General features: G+C 34.9%; 1 protein-coding gene across 1 annotated transcript in view; it reads left to right on the forward strand.

Moving 5' to 3' along the window:
* LOC122253836 (uncharacterized) overlaps positions 1-12500 on the forward strand; it is a 29730-nt gene that overhangs the window by 7575 nt on the left and 9655 nt on the right. Inside the window, exons 6-29 of the mRNA XM_086556755.1 lie at positions 624-713; positions 960-1099; positions 1469-1850; positions 2200-2268; positions 2389-2478; positions 2629-2846; positions 3982-4174; positions 4393-4637; positions 4780-4987; positions 5340-5597; positions 5765-5953; positions 6193-6255; positions 6519-6605; positions 7248-7486; positions 7646-7835; positions 7964-8166; positions 8347-8563; positions 9013-9191; positions 10210-10362; positions 10470-10614; positions 10879-10971; positions 11212-11441; positions 11545-11629; positions 12234-12326. Of these exons, the coding sequence (XP_086412881.1) occupies positions 624-713; positions 960-1099; positions 1469-1850; positions 2200-2268; positions 2389-2478; positions 2629-2846; positions 3982-4174; positions 4393-4637; positions 4780-4987; positions 5340-5597; positions 5765-5953; positions 6193-6255; positions 6519-6605; positions 7248-7486; positions 7646-7835; positions 7964-8166; positions 8347-8563; positions 9013-9191; positions 10210-10362; positions 10470-10614; positions 10879-10971; positions 11212-11441; positions 11545-11629; positions 12234-12326 (4059 nt within the window). The remainder of the gene's footprint in view (positions 1-623; positions 714-959; positions 1100-1468; positions 1851-2199; positions 2269-2388; positions 2479-2628; positions 2847-3981; positions 4175-4392; positions 4638-4779; positions 4988-5339; positions 5598-5764; positions 5954-6192; positions 6256-6518; positions 6606-7247; positions 7487-7645; positions 7836-7963; positions 8167-8346; positions 8564-9012; positions 9192-10209; positions 10363-10469; positions 10615-10878; positions 10972-11211; positions 11442-11544; positions 11630-12233; positions 12327-12500) is intronic.

A 12500-nucleotide genomic window follows, 5' to 3' on the forward strand; every position in this document is an offset into this window, starting at 1 on the left:
TAAAGGCTTACTAAATTCTTCTTCAGTATGCATGGTTTTATCTTTATTTATTTGGAAGCTGAATTTCTGTCATGCACCTCTGTGGCTCAGATTAAGCTAAAGGGAGAATTTCTTATATTCTGGTATTTTTATATTGTATGTTGGCAAAATACTGTTGAGTGGTAATTTTGTAATTTTTGGTCAAAACCATAAGGCTTCAATCAAAACCCAAAGGGTAAAATGTCACATTTCATATGTTTTGTTTTAAGATTGTTATTAAAAAAAAGTAAAAATGTATGGATAAAGTCAGTTTAACCCACTTACGACGGGGGCATTCCAGCCTTGAATGTCCCAATGCCGGGGCGTTCGAATTATTAGGCCTAAATCAATTAAATGGCTGGCACAATACTGTGCCGCCTGGCCACTGGGCTTTTGAATGAGCGTTACAGTACTGTACCACCCGTCCAGAGAGGGTTAATGTACACAACTCAAAGTTAAAAATGATTTGTGGTCAGTTTGTGAAAAAGTTTCCCCTAAAGCATGCCAATAACCTTAATTGTTTTGCCTTCTTTACTGTCATTGTAATATACACAAGTTGATGATTAAGTTCAAGTGAGTGTGTCATGAATAAATTTGGATTTCAGAGAAGATCATGCAAGGAAAGATGTTGGTATACACTTCTCAAGTGTTGATAGCAAAATCAGGAGATGTCTTTGCATTGGCTGATGAAGTTGGTAAGTTGTGAAATGTGTAAAAATCACACTAAATATCTTTGATATTTATAGATATAGCTGAAAATTAATTACATTGACATTAGTTTACTGATAACTTGGTTTAATTAGATTTATGAGCAAAGTATTTTTTTCTTTTTTCTTTTGTTAGAATACTATTGGATTCTTCTATACTTGGAAAATATTCATGAACAATTAAGGGTATGAAGTATCATGATAATGTAAGATTGAATTTAAAATCTGTTTCAGCCCTTAGTGACAGTGAATTATGGTCAATGAAAAGTAGCTTCCCACAGCAGAATATGCCTGGGTTGACTGTCACTTGGTATGACTGTACCACAATGTCACAGGATTGTTTTGATCTGCAGGATAAGCAGCCTGATGTCAAAGTGAGTTTGTAGAAAGAAACTTTTGACAGTTATATATTTTTATTATATGAGGCAGTCTATTTTAATGCATCTAATGTTATTTATTTATTTCTTTTTACTTTGTCCATATATAATTACCTTACTGATGTAATGAAAGCAATCTTTGTCAGATTGAAACTTATGGTAAATGTAGAAATTCCTCTGCATACTTTTTGAAAATATGTACAAAAATACGGAAACTCTTTCACTTAGATTTTAATCTGGTTTGTTTTTTCAAGAGATTGTTTGTGAAACACAAACCAGATGAGTATAATTAAAGTCTGATCAGATATGTTGAAATACTAGCCGAACCTATTAAAGGTATTTAATGGAGTGCAATTCATCTTCCAGCTAATCTACAAATCAAAAAAACACCCCAAATTCTGCATGGTCCACTACCTCTCTCTAGAGTCATCTGGCTTGAAGTCTCCTGTCCTCTTGGCTGGGCCGGATACCCCAAGCTCAGACTCTGTATTGCAGTTATTAGATGATCCTGAAACCATATCAGAGTGCTTTGATGATCTGAAGATTAATCCTCTCCATGCGAGTGAAGCCTTAGCAAGCACATCAGTGAAAAGTTCACAAGAAACTAAGTCAGGTGCTGAGAAGAAGGGAAAGTCTCCTGGACGGCCAAGGCACAGAGGACTGACAAGTGACGGGGGGCTGGAAACTACAGGGAAAAAAGTCTCTAGAGAAGGGAAACAGGAAGGGAGGAAAAGGGAATATGCAGATGGTGAGAACTAATACTTTTTTGTTGTTTATTTATCTATTATTATTTTTTATTCATCATATCCATCATTCCCTTTGTCCTTACATTACTAAGTTTATGAATCATTGATTCTGAGATCTTTTTATTAAATGACTCAATTAAATGAGGCACATAGATTCAAATGAGGCACATAGATTCCTTCTAAAAGTGTTTTTTTCCAAGTAAAGCATTAATAATTAATAAAGTACTATAAGGAAAAAAATATCCAAAAAAATATCCATAGGATAGTTCATTATGAATGATACTGCAATTAACTTCTATTGATCTATTTTTATGCTTTGTTTTATTTTATACTTTATTTAATTTTTTTCAGATGAGCCTCAGCCTTTTCGCATTTACACTAAAGGGAAGCTGTACCATGCTGATGCAGATGAAATATTTAGTAAGGAGGATTTATCATTATTTTTGACATTTACTTTACTAGTCCCATGTGATTATACCAGCATCTGCATAATGATAAACATTCATCCTACTACTTTAGTCTTTCTTCTTTCCTTTACAGAAAAAGTGGAGGCAGGAGAAATTACTGTGTATAAAGATGAAATTAAAACACCACAGTATGGAGACATGTATGTCCTTGATAAGAATTTTGGTAAGTATATGTTTGTTTCAAGGATTATCTAAACTGGATATAAAACTTTCACCATGGTTAAGTGTAATACATGAATGATGCATGAAATGATTTGATAAATCTTTTTACTGTTATTATTTTTTTGGTTTAACAATCATCTTTCTTTTTCAGTTCCATTCAGTGATTCTGTTCCATGGGTTAGGGAGTACTACTATAAGGCTCACAACATCCTCATGGAAAGGTTCACACTACGTGATTCCAAGATGGTTTTCACGCACCCACTCCCTCCTGCTGCAAAGTCAGTTTTCACCCTCGTAGAAAATGAGCCTCAGCTGTGCATAGTGCATTATGAGAAGGGCAACATTGGACGTGGAAAGATAAAGCAGAAGGTATTACAGCAAGGGTTGTTTAGCTCTAATTTGATACTCCTTGTCTTATAAGTATCAGCAAGGTATTGATAACAGTATTCTATTTAAATGGGTTATCTGTTATTCATTTGTTGTCATGCTTTCAAATATAGCTGATGTACCATTGTGATTTGGATATTTTGCTTTTAACATGCAAAAAAATAATTTGCAGCTTTGTATTTCCAAAGAATTAGCTTTTGGATTTTTTTCTCATGGTATAGTCCAAGTCAGATTTCTTGTCTGATATGGTTAAGGGTTCAGTTCAGTTCAGAGAGATTTACCACAAGATCTCTCAAGGGTTTCTTTCTGCCTTTGTCTGCCAACCTGTCAGCTAAGTTCCCTTTAAGACCAACATGGCTGGGAATCCAGTTGAGGATAATGCGTCTACTCTGATCCAGGATTCTCTGAGCAATGGTGAGAATCGTGGTCAGAAGATAGACAGTATCAAGGGGCGTATTTTTTGTTGCAGGCTGTCAATAGCAGCCCTAGAATCTCTATGTATGACAACATGCCTGTCTAACTGGGATGCATGGGCTAGAGCTCCCATAAAAGCAACTGCCTCTGCCTGGAGTGAGGAGGCATTGTCAGATACCAGCATAGCTTTCACTATACCCCTTGCTGTAAAACTGGGTAGTACGGGTAAAGGGGTTTGCAGAACTATCCATGAAGTAGGTAATACTACCCCATGGAGTGATTACTACAATATTCCACTCCGCCTTACCCCTTAACAGTGGTGGAGAGTACTGTGTCTTTCTCCTTGACAGGCTCATGACAAAAAACTCTATCAAGGATAACGCTCACAGCAGGGGTGTGACATAGTCTGGGTGGGGGGAATGGTCTGATCAGTTTGTTTATATACAACCAGTCAAGAGTGTTGAACTGCACTAGACTAGTAATATGAAGGTCTATTGTATAAGTCTCTTATGATTCATCATGAATATAGAATGTAATATAACTCAGGGATGATTCTGATGTAAGTGATTGAATTTTTATGATTTTTATGAAGCTATTAACCAATAACTCATATTTTATGAAAAAGTTATATTTGCTTGTTATATTTATTTATATTTCATAGTACCTGTGTATTTTGTGTTTTTAAAACTGAATTTGTTTCCAGTTTTCAAAATCGGAAGATCAGGAAGCAGAAAGGCACAAAAAGATATACACAGAATCTAATTCAAACCTAACTCTGTCACTGGTGGCTGCAATGCTCTCCAATCCTGACGAGAAGAGAATTGTCTCTGCTCCGATTCTCAACCCACAGCCATTCCAAGTGTACCTTCTGAGGATACCATCTGAAGATAATGCCAGTAGGTTTGGTTTCAGTTATTGGTAGCAACTTGCTTTTTATGAAAGACAAAAAATAAATCAATACCATAGCATACTTGTTTTCACTGTAAAGAGAGAGCAAAATCTAATCTTATTTCAGTTTATATGCTAATGAATTTTCTATGAATTCTTGATTAATTTATAATTTTTCCATGACTTATTATTACATATATATTTGTTTTTGTTTGTTTGTTTTTAGAAGTAATAGACAACTACAGATGGACAGACAAGGGCTTCAAGAGATGGCCTTTAGGAGTGAGCAACTCAGAGACCAAGCTGCTTTGCTTTCACTGCCCAATGAAGATGGCCCGGACTGCCATGTGCACGGCCTTAATGAGACATGAGTTCAAACACACAACAGCCTCCCCTGACCTCAGAGTGGTACATTACATGCCTACAAGAGAGTTCAGGGAATTTATTGTCATTTCAAATGCTGCAAAGCAGGTATGTTCTCCTATTTGAGACAAACATAAATTTACATCTTATTATTTTTTTTGTTTATAAAAAGTTGATTTTTATTTTATAATATTTATAAATATTTTTTTGGTAAGTCATGAAATAAATGGCATGCTTTGTTATTGTAAAGCTCCAGATGACAACTGAGCTGGCAAGAGACGGCTGGGAAAACATGGAACTGGAGTCAGAGGCACCTCTCTATGTCTCCCCGAGTCGCCTTAAGCCCATCACAGTGTGGGACTTGCTGACTAGAGATGCTCAACATGCCAGTCTTACAGGTCTTGTTAGAATGGAAATCATCAACCCTCAACCTGGAGGTGTTTACCTCAGTACAAAGTGTAAGCTTATATTTTTATTATTTTTGAAATATTTATTATTATTAGGGCATGAGTAAGCTTTATGAGCTTTGCATATTTGATAAATGACAAGATTGGAGTAAGGAAAACTGAAGAGAAATATGTTTTTTACATGAAATAAGGAACTTGATTGTAATTCTTACTATAAATGATAGCATTAATATATCACTGCAATCTGACATTCTCATTTCCCATAATGAATAGGCCAGTTAATGCTCAAACAGTATACTCACTCAGTATACTGAAGTTGTTTTCTTCTTCTTCTTCTAGAAAAAACAAAGATCATGATTGTTTTTAATTATACATGCATCAATTAAAAACTATTTTTTTCCAGATGAAGCACCAGATTTACTTGTTTGGGAAGAACTTGGAAGAATTCAGATTCAGCCAAGGCTCTACCAAATAGTAGAGGTTTGTGAGAAGATCAGTGATGCTCAACCATATCTCCTGAGATTATGCTATACATCTCCCAAGGTTCCCCACAAAGTTTTAGTGCATTACTTGGGGGACACAAGACCCTATCTGATCAAGGACTGTGAGATAGTGATAGATGAGTACACGGGAGAACCAGCATATATAACCAAAGGATTGTGTAAGACTTATTCTCTTGGTTCATATGCTAATCCTAGGTTTGATATATTATCATATTCATCATTTGATTTTAAGTAGAAGTTGGTTAAGAGAATAACTATGAAACTTGATGTAAATATCTGCCCATAACTTTTTGGCAAAATAACTGTAATGTTATTGAATGAACAGGGAAGAAAGGTAAACGGAAAGCATACCTGAGCTCGGAACATGCATTGGCTGAAGAGAAATTATACAGGATCAGCAGCCACCACATGCGGGATGTTGGTTGTATGCCCCTGAAGCTTGAGGACCTTGACATTACAATTAAGCTAGACCCACACAACCTCCCTGATGACAAAGAGGAACTGATAGCACCAGGTGATCACTAAGGCCTCTTTTTTATATATTTGTGATTGTGTGATTGTCTTGTCTTCATTATACAGTAGTAATAGATTATTACATATACCTGTTCTGGCATGGAACTCCAGTGACTCAATAATCCTTTTTGTCATATTTTGTGTATGATTTGTGTGATTTTATCATCTCCCTGTTATTCATTAGTGATGAATTTGAAGTAGTTTCCTTAGCAATATACTTATACATTTGTGTTATTACAGATAAACCTGGTCTCTACCTCTATGGCCACAGAATGATGAAGAAGAGAATAGTTCGTCTCCTAGGTACATTGAACCTATATCTTTGGCTTAGATTTTTTTTTTTTTTTTTTGTGTGTGTGTGTGTGTGTGTGTGTGTGTGTGTGTGTGTGTGTGTGTGTGTGTGTGTGTGTGTGTGTGTGTGTGTGTGTGTGTGTGTGTGTGTGTGTGTGTGTGTGTGTGTGTGTGTTTGTGTATGTTGCAAATTTGTAGCAGTCTAAACATACAAAGATAAACTTTAAGAAAATAGTAAGCAGTGACTTAATAATTACCATATTATTGTATTCCAGAAAACATTGATCGGAGTCGCAAAACACAAATTCCTATAAAGAATCCTGAAGCAGGGGAGGCATATTTAGTGACAAAACCTTCAGGCAGTAAGTAGAAATTAATAACATGTTATATCTGTACCTTATGGAGATAGAGTTGTTTACAGTTTTGTATTGTATAATCCCAAAAGTCCTATCCACCATGAAACAAACTTTGCCTTATTTGTGAAATATTTGCATGTTTTATATTCCTTTGATTTATAGGAATGGAAGATTATTTTCTTTTTTCTTTCCTATTTTAGGAATAAATGCAACATTTTTTTCAAATGTGAGGAGTCACTGATATTTTTTTAACTTTGATATTCCAAAGTGCAGTTTGTATTTTATATATAACAAGAAAAATATACATTTTCTGGTGTGTAAATTCAAGCTCTTAATATTTTGTGAACATTGATTATTTTTCAATAACTAGGCAGCATCATTATTCAATTACTTTTGAAAGAAGAAGAAAACTTGAGTAATTTCTTTATATATACCAGCACCATTTGCATATAGTAATACCAGTATGTTTTATACAAATAAAAGTTTCTGATATTTTGTGTTTTAGTAATTATGGATTAAGGATAGTAAGCAGGAGTCTTTAATATATATCTATTATATGGATATATTTATGTATGTTGTGCTGTGTGTTTTACAAGTAATGACACTTTCTTTTTCTGCATAACTGATACATACAAATATCATTTACAGCCAAGGCAGCTGTTGACTCCTACAAATGGACTCAGAAAGGATGGCAACCTATACCACGGAAGGATCCTCTGGTTTTATGGCGCTGGGGTTTGCTGCGGCACAAGAAACAAACATGGGCGCCACCCCTCATCCGCATAGATTATGTGCACATCAAAGTCAACACAGATCTCATGCTAGTCCATTATATTCCAACCAAAGATAATGAAATGATGTTGGAAATTAAAAGTGCTATTGTCCCAGTAAGTGACATTGTTATTGTCTGCTCTTAACCCATTCACAACGGGACATATTTTCATTGGAGAAATGTTTTAGAAATTCACTTATTGTGTTATAGTAAAGGCATCTAGTAGTGTTTCAGTTTATTGTTTTGTGACTGACAATAAACTGTAATTTTACAGGTTCGTTCCCAGACACATTCACTCCTGTCCTTGGGGGATGTAAACTTTGGTCAGCATTCTCAGTTGTTAACCAACAGTGCTCTTCCTCCAAGCCACATATGGGAATTACTCAATGCTGGAGGGGGGTTATCAGAGCCGCTCACAGAACCTCAACCTGGAGGCGTTTATGTGATTAATGTTGGTGCCAAAGGTATGTTATTGGAAAACAGACTTCATCTCTTACTTCAGTGAGAAAAACCTGACCTAATATGCTGTTTATGTGATATTTCATTCCAATAATACTGATTCACATTTCTTTTTTTTCAACTTCTTTTTCAGAGAAGCTAGACCTATATCGCTGGAAGACAGTAGGTGACATTCGCTTATCTTCCAATGACTATGGCCTCATGGAAACCTCCTACCTTATTACGTGGGAGCCAGAAGGACTCTTTGCTCGCCTCACCTACCATACACCACTTATCAAGAATAGAACAGTTATACATTACCTTGGGGACTGCAGGCCTTATTATGATAAAGCAAGGGTTTGTGATCTTCATCCTTTTTATATTTGTTATCACATTTTAAACCTGTTAAGGTTGGACCTATCAACAATGCATTTAATTTTATTTGTAATGAATAATTCATTCCTCAGAAAGAACAGTAATGAATATTCCAGTCCTTTTCAATACATTATTATCATAAGGTGAAAATGTTTTCTTCAGGCTGAGGAAGAGGAGCGTCAAAAGAAATTGGAGTACATTAGGAAGAGGACTGGGAGCTCTGTAGATATTGATTCTGTTGGTGGCCATGATGCTCACCTGTCTCTTTCTGATATTGGCCCTCGAGATGCTGCCACAGAAGCAGTTGGCTCCATCTTGGCTGGCTTAGGGTCTAATATCATGGACACTGATAACCTTAATCAAACCTTTGCTGAATTAGGTAAGTTATCCTTTTTTCAGATGTGGACAAAGTTATATGCACCATCCCATACACTCATTGCCACACACTCCCACTTGCATGCACACATGCTTGCAAACACACACAAGCAGCCATACAAAACAAGTGTTATTAGATTAGGGGCTAAGAATTTATGAGTAATATTTCTTAACTTGAAAAATTACATAAGATAGTACTACTTTCTTTCATACTCAGCTCCAAAGATTCTACCATTTTATCAATGTGTGATAAGAGAAATGGTGACATGAAAGTTTTAATGGCTATATCATAGAACATTGTGATTACAAATATCACAGCACCCAAAGTACTTTGGACACACACATTTATATTACATATGATTTTCTGATGTTATGTTATTGTTGTATAGTTCTTACAGTAAATTTTACTTACTGTTCTATGAATAAGATCTGAAAGAGTTTTACCTTGTGCAGGAGGAGAGGTGGAAGGTTTGTGTGAGGACCAGTTATCTCTCCTCACATCAAGACCAGAAGATGAGCATCTGCGCGACTGCAACCTCACCCCCATTGAAGTTCCCTTTGGGTCCATATCTACATCAAACATTGTGAAAGAACTTTTCCCACAGGGACTGCCAAAGATAACTATCCAAAAGGTAAAACTTATTTTAGAAATTTTAACACTATGACTCAGTTAGCTTAACATCTCTGTTAACCCAATAAAATGTTTTTAAATATGTATTTGTTAAGTGAATCATTTTTTTTATCAATTTCTGTTTTTTATTTTTACATGATGGAGATCTCAAGGTTATATATCTGAGAATTAAACAAATAATTCAAGAAACCTGATACAGGATATTTGTGTTCAAAAGTTTATATAGTCATATTTTAAGAAATTCATCATCTCTGTTGCATTTCTTTTATTTGTTTGAAAATACATTTATATAGAACAGTTTGGTGCAAAGGAGAATATTCATATTAGATTTCTATTGGTATACTGCACTAATAAAGTTACAACCTCTTTTTTTCTTGATTTTGATGTAAAATGTAGGGTATGTACCAACTTTTCCTTGTGTCATTATTTTTGACCTGGACCTTTTTTTATTTTTTTATTAAGAAAGAAAGTGGGTACTGCTTGCCAATTTCACTTTTTCTTTTATATTGATTATAGCTCTCCAAAATTTGTATTTTCATGAAAAGTTTTTTTGTTGTATATCTCACTTTGGTCAGAAAAATATGCAAAACTAAAATAAAAAAGTTATGTGCACTTCCTGAGCTGATGTCAGTCCCATCTTCAGTGGTCCAAAAATACAAGGGAGGATATTTTTCACTTCATTATTTGATTCTGCTCCCCCTTTTTTGGTACACCCAAGAAGAAAGTCTTGATTAATAAGTAATATCATTACATACACAGTTAAAAGAACAACAAATTAAACTGAAGTGTAATCATCTTACCCTTCCATTAGAGAGGTATAAAGAGAGAGATATGAAAAAAAAAAATGATAGGATAAAATTCACTAAGAGAAAAATCAAGGATGGGCTTTTATAACTTTATAAGAGAAAGTTTATGACTAAAGCACATTTTTATCAAAATTGCTGAATATTGCTTTTACGTGCATTTGCAAGGGAGACAGTCTGCTAAATCAAATTTCTGTTTCTGCCCTCACAATCTAGGTACTTGAAGTTGAGCCGTCAGAACCTTTGCCCAAGAAGAGAAGACTGAATAATGTTATTGAGTTACCTGAGCCCAAGACTGAACTCAAGGATGATGACAAGATAGCATCAGGTTCATTCCGAGCTGTACCACGAAGTTTAGAAGACTGGAATGTAAGTGTGTAAATATGATGAGATAGTAACCATTATACATGTAGATACTGTTCATTGTTTAAGGGCTGTAATTATAGAATTTGTCCCATTTATCTTCCACTTATTAGGAGGAGGAAGAGGAAAAAGAAGACTGCGAAGAAGGGGAACAGTTACATCGCACCCGCTTGCAGATTACTACTACTGAGCCACGGACTATTGTGTATGTTAGGCAACAGGAAATTCTAACTGAAAAACAGATAGATCATATGTTGTGTAAGTAAATTATTTTTTTCAGAAGGAACTCTGCAAGTGTTTTATATCTCATGACATCTATTTTTTCCATATCTTATCAATTAGACAATATTTTTTATAAGAGTGATGCTTCAAGAAGATATATGTGCTGTCTATTATATTGTTAAGAATTTTGTTGATAGATGAATGAATAAAGATAAAAATCATGAAATTAGAATAAGATTGTGTGATTTTTATAACTAATATTTTTTTTATTTTAATGTATATATTTCTCCAAAATTTCAGGTTACCCAGATATAAGTCGTATTTCCTTCCTTCCACTTATAGACCCACAGCCAGGAGATGTCTTTGTTGTTGCAATACCATACAGAAAAGGAGGTATGAAGCTTATCTAATGAATGATTATGATTTGGGTGTATTTTAGTGCTCTGTTAGATTATTTCTTGTTAAAACTGAAGTTCCAATGCATAGGGTGAGAATGGTTTAAAGAGTAAGACTTTCTATAAATGAAATCTAATTGGATTTTATCTGTGTATTATAAGATATATCTACATCATTGTGGAGGCCTTCATGATGTATTTCATAATATGCATTGTGGATGCTTTGTTTATTTGTCAGAAGTAAGAAGGATGGATTGCTACAACTGGTATGTGACTGGGCATAAGAAAGGAAAATACAGACGGACCTACAGTTACATCAAGGAAGAGGATGGCAACATCAGTCACAGATTACTCCGTTACACCTATGACTATGCCTGGGAGAGCATGCCTGGATTGAGAGTGATTCACTACATACCTGGCGACCCTCGTCATCAAGTTCAATGTGTGGGCAAGAAGCCAAATTTTGAGGTATGTTTATGGCACTGATAGATGGGATTATCAATTTTGGTAGCTGTTAAATGCATTGTAAAAAGGACTTCTTGATACTCTAATATCATTTTCATTCTGACAGGAAGAGCCTGAGGGACAAGGAAATGGACCTTTGTACAGAGCCTACACAGCGCCAATGACACATAGAGATGCACTTGCCATAATCAGTATGTAGAGATTCATATTAAGTTTGCTATATTGTATCATTAACACATAAGATAGTGAGTTCCTATTAACCACTAATGCCTGCTACTAGCACTGTCCTCTAGGGTCACTAAGGATTGAAATACTATGTCAAAATGACCTCACAAGTTGACCTCATTTACTTATTTTTCATGTAAAGTTTTTATTCTTATTAGTATCATTATCATTATTATAGTTACTGTTGTTATTATTAAGATTAGTATTAGTAGTAGTCTAACTTTCATAACCATGATAACAGCAATAAAAAAAATCCCCTATAATGGGGTAATGGGGTATAATGGGGTAAAAAGATGAGGTCAGGTAGGCTTAGTAATGTACTCTTTTGTGACTAACCTCTGAATGATATTGTTTTTAACCCTTTTCCATTTGTATCTTTCTTAATGTGGCCTTCAGTACCCAATGATATGCCCAGTACAGAAAGGTCTGACTTGCTAGATTTGTTAGTGAAATTTCATGATTATTTAAGGTTTATAGATAAATATCCTTGAATTCAGAAATTATTTTACTGGGCAAAAATATATTCCTTCATTTTCCTATCTTCATAATGGAAAAATGATTTATTTGTAGATGACCCACCAATGTACCACTTGTGTGATCTGCCAATCCAGGATCCAAAAGCTGGTGATGTTTACATTGTTAAAGCTCCATCAATGGCCATTAGTAAGTACAAGCCTTTTATGTTCATCCTAGAATGTTTTATCCCAATAATTCCACTTATTGTTGCCTGTTATTTCATGCATATCTTTATCATTATAATTTTCTGCCTTACATATAGATACTGGTGCCACTGCCAGTTTGGCTCTTTTGCTGAGTGGCACCAGAAGTGAGAAGACA

Source organism: Penaeus japonicus, unplaced genomic scaffold (assembly GCF_977035675.1).
Source record: "Penaeus japonicus unplaced genomic scaffold, GWHDUDI00000001_assembly GWHDUDI00000033, whole genome shotgun sequence".
In the NCBI taxonomy this organism is placed as follows: domain Eukaryota; kingdom Metazoa; phylum Arthropoda; class Malacostraca; order Decapoda; family Penaeidae; genus Penaeus; species Penaeus japonicus.